The sequence below is a fragment of the Ostrinia nubilalis genome, chromosome 15, assembly GCF_963855985.1.
Source record: "Ostrinia nubilalis chromosome 15, ilOstNubi1.1, whole genome shotgun sequence".
NCBI classification, from domain to species: domain Eukaryota; kingdom Metazoa; phylum Arthropoda; class Insecta; order Lepidoptera; family Crambidae; genus Ostrinia; species Ostrinia nubilalis.
This window is the reverse complement of record NC_087102.1, coordinates 9,964,411-9,979,868: the sequence shown is the minus strand read 5'-3', so window position 1 is coordinate 9,979,868 and position 15,458 is coordinate 9,964,411. Positions and strand designations below refer to the sequence as shown.

The following is a 15,458-nucleotide window of genomic DNA, read 5'->3' as shown; positions in this document are numbered from 1 at the left end:
CTAAGATGCCCTTATTTCCTTTTTTTTTAACCCCAACGAGGAAGTTCTTGGCCTGCATCTCACCTGATGGAAAGTGATTATCAGGCCGAAGATGAAAGCGAGTTTCACCCAGAATCCTCAACTACAGAGGAACTGACTATCTTACCTCTAACTGCCGGAACACTACTTGTTTTTTCAAAGCAATCTTATTTAGATTTTCAGGAATAAATCAATTTTTTAGCTGTGTTAACTTATTGGTTAATGGTGTCAACTACCCAATTCAACTAGGGAATAAAAACATCATCGTGTCGGTGATAAACATATTTTTCAGAGCCGCACTGAGCGCCAGATGATAATTTATAGCGATCTGTCTAGCTTCTTATTTGGAGACGCGGAGACAAAACGGAAACTTCTGTAAACATTTGACAGTACGGATCAGACTTATTTTTGTTGCAAAATAGCACGTATTCCAACTACATAAAATACCGAAGTGTTTATTTTGATATGCCGTTGCTGTATCGGCCGCTTGTTAGTACGGTCAGGCTCTACTGCTTCGCCTAGCGCCTCGGCCGCTGTCCAAAATTACGGCCGCTCTAAATTTATTCCCAATGCTAACTCTTTTGTTGTACACGCGGGATCACGGATCGACGATAATAAACAACCCTCTTTGAAGATACAAAAATAATTCTGTTTACATGTTCCATTATCACGTGAAGAGGACCAAGCCGCGACCCTTTTAATTACAGTTCGGCCGTTCGCATTCCAGTCGCTACATACGAACATACAATTTAGATATGCAAGCATTAAAATACAATTTCCTGATTTTAACGACAGGATATTATCTTAACATTTTTAGTTATTCGCGGTTCTCAAAAATTTGGCAGACAACATACGAGTCATTGCCTTCTGCTCTTGAACAAACAACGAAACAATAGAGTCATAATGGTTCCAATTTCTCACGCTGGGGCTGATCAATCTCGCGTCGCGCTTTGTTCTGCGAACAATTAGAAACTGCCGTAAATTATTGGCGGTGAGACATTTTGCAGACGGCGCCTATGTGATTCAGTCTGGAGCACGATTGCCTTTATAGCTGCGGTGGTCGCGGCGGCCGGGACGTTGGCATCGGCAACGCTCGTGACTAACCGTTGCCCGCTCTAGATACAATCAAAATATGTGACAAGTTTATTTCTATTCGGAACAACACATTCTGCCCGCTCGATATAGTTGAACATCTGCTGATTTTTTCGACGACATAAGTAGGTCGGGGCTCGCGCCTGCGTCACTGCGCCCCGGCCGCGGCCGCCGTGCGCTTACGTTTACTTACGCAAAATCGTTACGCCGTTTTTCTACGGCCTCGTGTCTAGCGATAGCTTGATACCTGGTAACCAGCTAATCTTAGTCGTATTACGATGCTCTTTGAATTATATTCAGAATCTCTAACAAAGCGATGATCCTGATTCATCGATTCGGTGTAAAAGAAACCTATATCATTAGCTGTCAGGAATGATTACCGCTTATTCACAAAAAAAAACTAAGATCTGGGTATTCTCGGACTTTGTAATGTTGAACAGACGAGATGGTCGTTGTGTGTGTCAGAATTTATTGTTATGTCATGATTACAGATTTAAAAACTAGAATGTGGTAGGTAGACCTAATTTTAGTTGAATAAAATTGCCTTTTGTTTGAAAAATATGACTAATGAATCCTTGGCAAATGAAGTCATCACGTAAATGACTTTAAAATCAAAGTACAATAGAAGTTATTCATTGTCATTTAGCGATCTCATTGTGTCTTCATACATTTGAATAGTTTTTGATTTTATCTCTAGATAAAAAAAAATGTTAATGGTAGGCGGCAAACTATAAAGTCGCGCAAATGTAAAAATATTTTATTGCACAAAGCATTATTTCTTACAAATCAACGAACAGGAACATAAAGAATCATGCACTATTTATACAAACGTAAATTTTTCGTCGCCATCATGACCGGTCCGGGGTGATTGCACGTATAAGAGTCAAAGCTTAGTGTTTTTTTCTATCATCTTCAAAATAACCACCTACTAAATTCTAGCTAATTCTACAGCTTGTCTTGTCTTCTCCCTGTTCAGACCGTCAGTCATTCATTGATGAAATCATCAACGACAGTTTGTTTCGAGCAAGCTGGCGCTAATGACACGAAGCGAAATGATGTCAGTTGTCACCTGACAGTTGACAGGGTTGCCTCTGTACATTATCTGCTAGACTTAACGTTAATCTAAAAATATTTTTCACTTTAAGGGCTGATTTTTCAATCGTCAGATATCTTTTATCTGAAGAATAAACTTGTCACTGACATATTTCCCATACTGAAACTGTCAATGTGTCAACTTATTCTTCAGTTAAAAGTTATCTGACGATTGAAAAATCAGCCCTAAGTCACATGTTGAAAGAACCATACCGTGCAAAACGTGCAATTTTAAAAACCACAACTAATAGTAAGAAAATTTGAGATTTCCAGATCACTATTCTTTCAACAAACACCAAAAGTTGTTTTCGCAGACCACCTCTGGTGGAATCCTCGGCGCTAAAGTGGCCGAGAAAGAATGAACAACATATGCCATTAATTGAAAACTTAGCACTCAATAACTGAGAATAAGAACGGGCGTGTTGTGCCGAGAGCGGGAGCGCACCTCAGAAATACAACTGTGACTCACCGCCCGCTATTTCACAACGCTACCTTTGCCAATAGCTTTTGTATTACTTCCTATTGCTACTACAGATTTTTCCACTGCTACTACTGTATCTTCAGATTTGAAGGGCTTAACATCCAGTGCGTTATCAAAAGCTCTACATTTTAATTCGCAGATTTTAAAATTTTAATTTATTTTACTGTTGCTATGGTGCTTTTTATTTTTGATCTGAGCTTTTGAAGCCTTACCTAATTTATCACTGATTGATAATTAATTATCAATTTTATCTACTTTTAGCTAACAATAAAACGGGTTTATCATTTCCTCCATTTTCATTTTAACATGAGCATAAGAAGATTCAACTGCCAGAACCTATTTTGACATCGTCAAAAATAATCACCAATAAAAATACTGCCACACATTCAAGCAGTTGTTCCAAAGTAATTAAAAAATAAAAATAGCAGACCAATAAAGACGTCAATATGCATAAATCGTACAAGATCCACTTCCGACACGCTCCTCGCCCACAGCTCATAGTAAACAAACCACAACAACATTCTTCAAACCCGACGCACTGTTGATTGAACACCTATTCACTGATGTAGATTGCCCGAAAAGTATTACACTCAGACAGGAGGAATGTAATGGTATTTATTTGATTCACCTACGTTCTGATTGTGGTGGTAAGGATCAGATGCAATACGCTGGCAGCAGAGATAAAGATGACCAGATGATGAGAAATGAAGTAAAAAGAGTAATTAGTACAGAAAATAAACAACAGAAGATCTAAGATAAATTGGTGAAATTTTGAATGATCATTATTATTAAACATTCTGATGAATCCGACTATATTTGAGTTATCAAAACCAGAAAACATCAACAAAATCAAGTCGAACTCGAAGTCGTAAGACACACAATCTTACGAGCTCATCTAGTTGCAAGGCTAACCCATTCGTCGTCTCACTTGTCCCACGGGACGACGCGCGACGGGTCGCTTCTGCTTTACATCCGCCGATAGATTCTTTGATCTGATCTGGATACGATCACCTATATCGCGCATTAACGGTGACCGGCCCAGATCTAGTTCTACCTCGGAGTTGGCACGAAAATGTAAACTGCCCTCTTTACCACACCCGCTCAATACACAGATAACGCCTCATTTAAATACTACATAAAAATATACCTTTCACGAATCTCGACAATGTGTGGTATTTTAGAAAACCTTGTAACAATCTCGAAAATAAATTCTACAATAGTTTAACAACATCGCCGTAAAAAATAAACATGAGAAACACAACCAATTTTAGCTCTTTGTGACTCACTGTGCCGTCTGCTCACACGCTTCTGAACCGTTGTATTATTGTCCTTTGGGAACTTAAAATTATACGCAAGGACGCCTAAATTCGCCCGGCAGATATTTCCGGATGGAATGAAAGTGTCTCCGGTGAATCAGACTTTTTAAAATGCTGGATGTCAGACGTAATTCCCTGTCACTCGCTCAACGTGATCTTAACATTAAAAGTATGGACATTCTTTGATTTTTTGGCAATCGTTAGAGCACTTGGAGTCAGTGACAGCGTTTCTGTCTAAAACAAAACATTCCCATTTCACATGATTCCTAATATTCCTATACCAAACTTAATTCTTTTAAAAATTATTGTTGTCTTCGATATTGTAAATAGCTATTGAAAATAGGGTAAGCGCATCGGGAAATAAATCAAATGTACCTATTTGCAAATTGTTTGTTAAATTCATTGGTTATTTCATATTTCCATGGTGTGGGTGTAAAATCTGAGGTCAGAAGCCTGATTTCAGATTTTATGAGCCGCTATACCTTTCAGATCTTGTCGAAGGTATAACGTATCCTAAAAACTACTGGAGCCTGCATTGTCTAACCAAAAATAGTAAATTACAAGAAGTTATTCTTCAATGTATGTGTTTCCATCTGTTATTGAACCCAACCCAGGATCTCTATCGATTATGGGGTCCTGCTCTCTAACTACTCAATCAAAGAGTTTAATTGGCTACTACAGCTCTATAAAAGTAAATTAGTTAAATGTTAGCTTCTAAATATTCACTATTTGCTCAGAATTATCTATTAACTTTGATTTCCAAAAGATAAACTAATTTTATGAGCGTCTTCAAAATATATGTCAGGGGACATAAATACATTTACCTCGTCGTCGTAAACCAACGGATCGTTGGATTTCACAAGTGACATCTCAGCGTTAACTTCTCCAAATAATTATCGCCGTCGTATAACATCCACCGGTTTCAGACGTCTGCCCGTGCTAGCAATAAATCCGGCGGCTAACAGAGCGGGTGTCACCCGCCGGACAGTTTCCGCGAGATGTCAGCGGTGCTGACGCAAGAACCGCGTTTTCTCGACGCCAAATTGAAAACGTATTAAAGCCCCGATCAAAGAGCGATTACACAGATACTGATTTACTGCGTTCCCAATAAGACGCAGTACCATCGAAATAAGTTTCGAAATCTGATGGAACAGGATAATCTCTAGTGCCATTTCTGTGGCTCTCTCGCTAGTCCATTAGAAATAAAGAAAATACAAAAACGATTTCGTGTTTTTGAAAATGAGCCTACAGACTGCAGTGAAGGATTATAACTACTTTGCATTAACTTCATGAATGACAGGTGTACTACAAGGTAGACCCACCGTTCCTAATTTTCTTTTAATGAAACATAACTCATTTAATGTAAATAATTTCACTGTTGTTTTCAGTAGATTTCATCTTGAGAATGAATCGTTAATAAACAAAATAAATCTTATTTAAAATGTGATCTCCTGTAGTTAATGCATTGCGCGCTGCAATATGCTTGTTTGATGCAGTTTGGCCGAATCACAACAACAGCCGTCCATTGTCGTCACCGCCAATAACGTCCATAACGCTAGAAAGCACTAAAGCGCAGATCGCCGCGATAAGAATACCGCCGTTGCCAAGATTCACCTATTGTCATTTTTCAACGGATGATATCTGTGATCGAGCTTGACACTCGAGCTGATCTGTCACTGTGACGTCCAATGCTGCTGACGCTCGTGTTGTGATTATGTCACTCGCGTGTTTAGCGCGGGTTATTTTTTCATCGAGATTAATCTTCGGGATAACGAATGCCATTTCCTCGTCCTATGCGCGGTTACTGTTTAGATTTTATGGTCGATCGGAGTCGTAAAACGCGTGTATTAGTCACCACGGGTGCCGTCGTCCGGGCCGGATCCGTCATCGGGCCGAGTCCGCGGCGCGGCGCTGTCTTCGCCTCGGGCTTGTTAATTATCACTCTCCTCTAACGCAATTAGCCGCATATGCCCGCGAACTTGTAACGCCCGCACTTTTCTGGAACTCATTAAAGTTTATGAATAACCATAAGCCCCTATGAAACTACCAAATTCAAAGCACTATCTTTAAAAAGTTTAAAAAAAACCATATCGGACTTTAAAACAAACACTTCCGCCGAGCGCTAAGATTTATGAGTCGGATTATTCTGGGCTCAATAGGACTGCGTAAGTTATACTGCGGGTGATGTGCCATTAAAACAACGAAATTGGCACACTCCGCTAACTATATAATTTTCAAAGGGCACGTGTGTCTTGTTGATATTTTTTTACGACGGTGACGATTTATAGAGCGCAAATCTGACTAGAGTAGAAAGAGTATGATAGTAATTTGGATAAAATAATCTTGTAATAAAGTAAAGAATGTTGTGGATTTTGACGTAGGCACTCTTAGTATACTTTAGTAAGGGATTTGTATAACTATTTCAAATTGCAGACATCCACCAATCTCCTCCACATTGTTCAAGAATTACACTGGTCAACACATGTTTTTTTTCCTTTATTTTTTTTCTGTTATTGGGTATTTCTATGGCCCCGATTATGAAAAAAATACTGGGAGATCGTCAACAGCTTTACTTTTTAAAATATAGAGTTTTATTATTTTGACCAAAAAATACGAAAAATCATACATTGTGTTGATCAAATATCTATTGAACACTAGCAAATGATATTTTATATGATTTTTTTGAATAGACAAGTTTGAGTAGATCTTGTTGCAAACTCCAGCAATGGTCTGCCATTCTTATATGATAACCACCGCCCCTGATAACCTTCTTCCATTGTCCGAAAATTCTAATGACATCTTTTATCCTGCTCCTCACTAAACTCACCCACATTTTGTCGAAATCGATGTTAATGCGAGTACATGAAGTGTTTTTTTATGCCCATGTTGCACCCTAGCTCTTGCAAGTTGGATAGCATGCTTTCCACAATTTCTTTTTGCTTGGGAAATTATGTACTTTTAACCAAAAAAATGAATTCTAAGCTTAGGACTGGACTTCAGTCATTGATTTCTTAAAATTACGATCATTTACCAGCTGCCTAATGTGAGTCCCATCAAAAATTACCAACATTCAAGTTTTCTGTGCTTAATCCTGAAAACTTTCATGAAAGAAAATTATAACAATAGTTACTTTTGTCAAGCGCCTTCACAGACTGTTTCAAGATGCCGAGGTTAATATAAAGTGGTGGAAGTACGGTGATACGGTCTTGGCTAACTAAAGGCATGTTTATAAAATAGTTTGTATCAACTTTAGCTGAAAAGCAAAAAGTTGTGTGTGCGGGAAGCCGCACTGGTCAAATTTTTTGTAACCAATGCTTTTGTTTGTTACGACTATTCCAGATACACATGAAATTTGAATTTTGTGTAGCCCCCTTGTTGGCCTAAAGTAAGTTACCTATTCCTAGAACACAAATAACCCATTTGTGGTCTTGATTAATTAATTTCAAATATTTATTTTAAAGTGTCGATGTTACGCAGTTTTCATGAAATCCGATAGAGGTTTTCGACATTTTTCAAATATTATATTTACCACAAACATAGCAGAAGCAATCTGGATTAAGCACACAACATCTTCATAACGAAGCAATATCGAAAACACCAACAAAATATATTTTTTTGTCCAATTAAATCAAAAATCTAAGTAAAAATATCAAATAAAGGTAGATAGCTATAACTTAAAAACAAAAGCTGTTAGAGAAAAACTGTTGCCATATTTAAAAAATATGCGTCAATTTGAGATAGAAACAGAAAAAAAATCACAGGAAACAAACAATTTTATTTTTTTTGTTGACCAGTGTTATCTGTTGACCTTTCTTATTTTGCTAAACGGTTGCCTCAATTTTACGAAGACATCGAGTCACAAATACTGGCTAGACTTTGGCTAGTTGTTCAAATATCATCATACCCTAGAGCAGTGATTGTTTTATTGTTGCTTGTTTTCGCGTGTCACATGTTGATAATCGTATGCATTTACGTCGGTACTACGTTGGTTTTGCGCACTGCACCTTGGCCGTTGCATGCTGCAATTCTATGAATTAAGCCCGGTGCGATGCTGCAATCGGGCCCTAAATTATCCCTGCATCGGACACGAGAACATTACGAACGCGCGGCGGGCGTCCAAGCGCAACAGTGGCGTAACACCGCAACCGCATCTCGGAACCACCTCGCGTTTATGAATTACAATGAGCCAGAGGCGGGCGGAACGTCATAGGGTTAAGTGCATGGGTGCGGCGGTCGCTGCTGTGCCGGGTGCAAGAGGCAGCGGCGTGGGCGCGGGTCGTCGACCGGCTGCAGAGAGTGCGCGCGCGCCCTCCCAGCGAAAACGGCAGAAAACCTCACGAAGGGCGGCAGCACACGGTGTCCGCATTTAGCTCGGGCTGACGTCGCTGAGTCACCGCACCGCGAATAAACCGGTTTGTTTGTTGCACCGCCCGCTCCCGGCTCTCCCGCCGATATTTCGAGCGGGCGGGCGCGTGCACGCAGTGCTCGGCGCACTGTCTCCGCGAGAGGACGCGCCATGCCCCCGCTGCCCGCGCCGCCCGCGCGCCTGCGCCGCCTCGACGCGTGCGACGCCTCCGCCGGCATCGTCACCACCATCAGGGACACAGTCAGCACATGTAGTTGGATATTCTATAGTGAGTGTCCGGGGACGTAGCGACCACCAAAACCCTTCCGAAGCAGGAACTCCACCGCCCGCCCTTCGCCGTGGGCAGCGCTTTACGTCAACGTTACTTCCTACTACGCAACTTGCGTAAAGCAGCGTACACTTGTCGGATCGAGAAATGTTACTATCGGACAATCCAATTAATATCGAGAAATGTTCAAGTGATACTTTTTGTTCAATCGTGATATAAGTGCGAGCACGGGAACACTCCAATTGAACGTACAGTAATGGAAGCTCAAGATTTGTTTACATTCGTGCATGCAAAGCTATGTTTACGTTTGTAATATTAATCTGAACAGTGTTCGGCGCCAGTCCCGTCGGTGAAGTAGTTATAATCGCCTTGTTTAGTTTCTCTGCTGCCATCTATTTGTGGGTAAAAGAATCATTCGTTGAAAGCAGAAAATCTAGGTGAAGCGTCTGACATCAGCAAGCCGAAGTAAATTTAACTTCTGACGTATATAACCCTGCTGGGAGACCGCGACCGATTCCTCTAAACGTCGGAATTGTTCTCGCGTTGCTATTATAATTGGCATTATTTTAATCGTGCCTTCAGCCCGCATCATCGGTAACTATCGCAGTATGTAAATTATTTATCTTTAATGTACATTATAATTATGCAAACTCCTGATAATTAATGATTCACGTCAAAAGATCTGATAAAGAAAACCAATTTACCTCAGAATTAGTTGTTACTTTATCTAAATTTGCTTCGTAATTGATAGTCATTACTCGTATAATGTTATCTGAACACCTGTTTCAAAAACGAAGTGAACTTCTCTATTTGACTAACAAGTGTGGCAAAAGGAGTAAATCACCGATATTATCTGGTATAGTAATAAAATCATTGAATTTATGAAAATGGGCAACATTTTAATTCTTCATGATTTTCACAACTTACGTGCTTGTGTGATACGTTATTTGGTGTTACTGATAATAAATAGAATAGAACATGCTTTACATCGCGGATTGATATAACCACAGAATTTAATCAATATATGAGAATATTAAATTAATACATAGCTAATTCATAAGACAGAAATTAAGCTTTCTGCGAACGTTTGACGTCTGAAAAATGTTTCACAGAGTAAAATAATGGAAACGATCTCGTACCCATATGCAATAAGTACAAACGCATCGCTGATGGAATTACTCCCGTATGTAAATGACTCCACTCCAGCAATACCAAATTGTTTATGAAAATCATCCTGCTTTGTTATGACAGATGTGTAAAAAACTGTCGTTGGGCGACCAAAATGTTCACAATAAACCTATGCATAATAGGCTTATCGGTGTGGCTTGAGATAATGCTATCACCTCCATTTTACCTGACCACCATTGAGAACAACTTTGTTTTCGAGATCTTGGACATTAAACGATCATCCAGCAATTAATAATTAACGTAACAACCTTTTTCTAATATAAGCGTTATCCATGAACATTTGGGCATAGGAACACTATTCGAATCAATGTTTTGGTATAGGAAACATATTTTTTATTGTGATAACGGCACGGAAAACAGGGAAAAATTCGAAAATACGAAAACGGCGTTAGAATGTTCGATATTGCTTTTATCCCATTGAAAGAACTATTTTAACCACAAACTTCTGAATACTAAAGACGCTCAAAACTCGCTTCAATCTCATTCATAGCTTCTGTCCTGTGATTGGTCTAAATATTAAAATATAACACTATCCCAACACGTTTTGCCAAGGTGAGGAGTGTAGGCCAAATTCTTCATTTGCCTCTGGTAAATTGGAAAGGTCATGTTCCTGCAGTGGAGACTAAATTCAACCAATCAAATTCTTCAATCTACTTGAAAAATCTTGTTTTGAGCGTCGTTCGGTAAATCCCCTTAGACACTCCGCAGACTACAGGCTTTTTGTCAGCCTTATCGGCTGTTTGGTCAGGCTGCAAATTTTTATTTTATAGAACTTTATTGCAAATAAAAATCATACTAAGGGTGAACTTAATGCTATTTAAGCATTCTCCTCCAGTTAGCTAATCAAACTTGATAACGGCCGATTCTTCATACAATTTAGAAGCCGACCAAATTTCAAATTAGACGTTTTGAGACGGACGTTTGTCGTCCGATTGCAGGACCGCACACTGAAAAATCAGAGTGTGCGGCGTCGCAGACGCACGATTGACGTCCTGCTAAAACGCCTAATTAGAAAGAGCCCTAAGTCTGTAGGCTGCGGCTTGTCCAAAACTAACAGAATTCTGTTCTTACTAGCCCATTTTGCTTACAGGTAACAGTAGTGGGTCGACAGGCGGCGAGGGTGCCGCGCCGCCGCCGGCGGAGCCCGACCCGGCGCTGGACTCGATGCACCTGATGTTGGACCCGCACCTGCGGCCCATCTCGCCGGACCTCGCCAGCGACGAGTCCAAGAGGATATACGAGGAGCACAAGCAGTTAGCCCCGGAGTATCTCAGGGTGAGTGCTTCATTTTGTTTTTGATAGGAGCCAGTGGCGGATTTACCCATTTGCCGCACGTTAAGCTATAGCAACCCCCTTTTCCTCCTGTGCTCTTCATTTTGACTGGTATCCTACTTCAGTAAAGGTATTATAAGACACATTATTTGGTCACAAGTTGGCCGCCTACGGGACTATTCACACTCGTTCCCACCGCTACAACTCCTGTAAATCCTCCCAACCCTCCAGGATCTACAGCTTGACCGCCAATAAAAATCCAACCAGTGAAGGTCAAGTTTGTCCCAGGGGAAAGTTAAACTGTCATTTGACCCGCAACGAAATTAATCAGGAGAACATAGGAGTTCGAAGTAAGCCGCCTCCTAAAATTTACCTCCTTAGTCTCCAGCCTGCTTCGGTCGTTTCAGCCAAATCACGGCCACTGCTGAACAAAGGTTTCCATAACCGGTCCCACGCTGCCCGCATCCAGCCTTCTTAGGCTTTTAGTAAATTGGCCAGTGATAGGTCATAGGAGCCAAGAACCGAGGCTCATGAACTTCGACCCATCGGAATAATTGCCCCTGAAATTTCCGTAGGTCCAACCTGGCCGTTACTGGTTTGGTTACAAAGAAGTAGCAGTAGTAGGAACTAGAGGTAGAAATAATGCTTCTTATTGAAACGATTCTTATTGTGAAAGACAAGAAGTAATAACTAATCTGAATAAAGTAGGCGCTATATGATTAACGTGTCCTTTCATAGCCGAAAATTGACAAGACCGAGACACAATTAGAAGTAAACGATGATGTAATAACTGGAAAGAATTTTGCCAAGTAAATAAACAGGGCATTGTTTATGTTTGCAGGTTCAAACTGAGACTGCCTACCTCAGTAAACATAAGTCAGAATTAGAAGAACAAATGGACGACGAGGAGCTACGGCAAAAGAGAGAAATCATTCAGCTAGAGAATGAAAAGGTAAATATTTAATTATTGAAGAATTCACTATTCCATGTTATATCGTTTCGTTCCACACCCCATAACAACCTGTAGTTTGTTTTTTTCGGTTAGTTTAAACATTCATGTATTTCTCTTTCAGGACTCGCTAATCAAACTGTACCACACGCTACGAAAGCAGCTAGCGCGAGCAGAAAACGACTGTTGGCTGCCGCCAGACATGCGCCACGAGTGACGTCACTGGCGCAACACACGAGATAACTTATGACGTAGGCCGCTACTCCGCAAAACGAATCGGATATATTTGACTCTTTCACTCACGTGAGACAATGTGAAAAAAGACAGATGAACGTCATTTGCGGAGTAGAACCGTTGTTTGTAACGTGATGGTTGGTGACTGGCTTACCCTTTTGTTCGCCAGCACCAAACCAGAACTTTCGAAGAGATGAAGTTATCTAGAAATACTTCGAGCGTAGAAGGACCAATTCAAAATGACGTCTGCCCTCGAACTGACTATGATCTGAAATCTCCTGGAGCTGATGGATGGAGAAAGCTTCCTCCACACCTATTTAAAGGCATTTGGGTTTCGTGATTTGGCAATATCGACACAAAAATAAACAATGTAGATAATTTCCACCAGAGCCCAAAACTTGTCGGAATTAACTGTTAAAAATATCGATTAATTATGATAATTTATACATAGCGACATCAGATCATTGTCATGTAGTTTCCTCGTGTTTTACATCTGGAAAAGACGGTATAGTCATTAAATGCTTTAAAAGTCATTGATTGATTCGTTTGTATTATTTTAATGATAAGCATTGAACAATGTATTCTAATCTTTTTAGCCGTAAAACTTGCCAAAGCAAAGGGAAAACAATTTTTCTCTAATTTGGAATCATTAACTTTGGAAATCGTGATGTTTATTGTCTGCATTCACATTATTTTGCTTAGAGCTCAACACAGAACTAAATGCAGGGTATAAAAATTATAGAAAATTAGATTTAATTTCCGATTTTCTTAATGAATGGCTAATTATGATACCTAATGACCACCATGTAATTATCAACCAATGACTGAAATGTTGACAAATTAAATATTTTTATTCTTGCGTCTATTCAAGAAATTAAAATTTTAAATGCCCTGCTTTTTGAGCCCGCATATGAACGATCTTGTTGATTCAGTTTTATTATTTTTAAATACAACTAAGCACGTTTTAGTGCTTAAGATGTTAGGTATTATTTGTGAATGTATCAATGTGCAATCACTAGCACATGTTTATAATCTAATCCTATTATTTTGTGTGTATGCATTTGTTTTGATTGTATAAATGTAAGATAGTAAAATAGATCTATTAGTTATTTAAGATTACAATGTTAAGTTTAATAAATAATAATTTAAAAAGCCACGTTGGTTCTTTTATTCTAAATCTAACTTTACCTACCTATAGAACCTTGACATAGGATAGGAAAGTCTTTATTTACGCAGTCTCTAGCGAGCACACCTAACGTAAACTCATGGTAAGCACACAGAACAGTTCCATCACCGAAAAGTAACTAACGCAACGCATGCATTGTGAACTCCCAATTTCAACTAATACCTCTTGATTCTGATAGGTAAAGAAAGCTCTATAAAATAAAACACAACATTAAAATTCAGTCCAAACAATTTAATTTTCAAGTCGACAATAGTATTGGAATGTGTGCCATCATAAAAAAAAGGAAAAATTTGGCACTCGGTATGTCCATTTCAATGCATCTGAGATTCCAGTTCAAAATAAATGCTATTTTCAGACATTGAACACCAGGCATGTTTACCATTGGACGAATATCACGTAATTTATTTACAATAATTACATTCTTGAATACATAACTTATTGTTACTGTAGTCGAACATAACGACAGACCACAATAAAAATTAGAGTTACTAGTGACGAGTTGAACCTTTTCTTTTAAAACAAAAAATATATTTTTAATAGCTCATCACACTAAACTGTAAATACAATGTTAGATATTTATAAATCTATCTTTTGTGATGTTATTCTATGATAAATAATCAATATACCTGAGAATTTTCTACTACTAAAAACAATTTTACATATTTTACAATTTTAATGTTGATATGATTGATCTCTTTTTAAAATTCAAATAAAATTAAATATTACATAAATAATACCAAATTAAAATCACTAACTTTTAAATCATAATTCGGCAGCGAGAGGACTTAACTCGGCCCCAGTTGAGTCTCCATCGGACGCTTTACTTTTAAATAAAATAAATTTAAAAGAAAGTAAAAGATAATAACAACCAAAAGTTTAACCGTAAAAATCCAATCTTAATATAGATTTTTCGTTGTATATGGGCCGTACTATTTCATTATATTATATTAGTTAATATCTATTTTAAAAGGAATGACATCAGAAACTACTCTAAGCTATTTGTGAAAATGAAGGCAATTCCGTCGAGCCTTTAACTGTTATAGACCATTAAAATACGCTAAAATATATTTTTTTATTCTTATCCATATAACACGATCAAATTTGAAATCTCATAAAATTAATTAAGGCAACAGTTTTAACGAACAGGCCAAGTTTATTGTTAGATCCACAAAACATTGATTAGATAGTTAAGAATTGGACGCGAATTCATTGCCGTTGGCTTTGCAGATTTAACAATAAAGATGTTTAAACATGAAACAGTTTCCTTAGCTAAACGATTAATCTCACACTCAAAAATCCTACAATATGTATGCAGTCACTCCGTGCAATGTGATATCTCAAACGACTTAAACACGGTACGAAACAACCTCAATAATTTAACAGCGTTATAACTAAACGCTTCGAATTACATTTATATTATGACAGACTCTTCCACACATCGATGGCATTACATACATAGAAATAAATACTAATGAAACGACATCAAAAAGTCTTATCTATTACAGTTTATTGGCTAATCTCAATATTTAGGATGTCTTTCACGACGTGCTTACATCTAAAAGACACTTTAATAAACACAGACACTGGAAGTGAGTGGAAGATCGCATATGGAAAATGGAAACAGAGAAATCCGCACATGAATCGTCGTGAAAGAAACCCCGCATTTTATAACATCGTGGCAATCAAAGGCAGTCTAGCAAATGGATATGGCACTCGGTGCCGCTAGCCATACTATCCGATGAATGAATGTATGAAAACAACTGTAGGTTCGTATGTAAGCCTAGTGGCAAAGTTTAGCACCGCGAACGTCACACAAATGCAAGGAGAACAACAATGTCCCACTCTGAATACGTCTCATGTTTGATTCCGACATTTCATTTTCATAAAAGGCAAGTGATTGGTGTGTTCCAGTAAAATGTTGAAATCAAACACCGTCAATTCAAAACTTAACAATTAACTTGAGTATCCATAAAAATATAAAAGTATCTCCATTTTC

The 15,458-nt window shown here is 38.6% G+C and overlaps 1 protein-coding gene across 1 annotated transcript in view; it reads left to right on the top strand.

Moving 5' to 3' along the window:
• The window catches only part of LOC135078913 (mitogen-activated protein kinase kinase kinase 7-like), a 37,445-nt gene extending 24,013 nt beyond the window's left edge, over window positions 1-13,432 (top strand). Inside the window, exons 10-12 of the mRNA XM_063973491.1 lie at window positions 10,912-11,096; window positions 11,935-12,045; window positions 12,167-13,432. Of these exons, the coding sequence (XP_063829561.1) occupies window positions 10,912-11,096; window positions 11,935-12,045; window positions 12,167-12,259 (389 nt within the window). The 3' untranslated portion in view covers window positions 12,260-13,432. The remainder of the gene's footprint in view (window positions 1-10,911; window positions 11,097-11,934; window positions 12,046-12,166) is intronic.
• The last annotated feature ends 2,026 nt before the right edge of the window (window positions 13,433-15,458 follow it).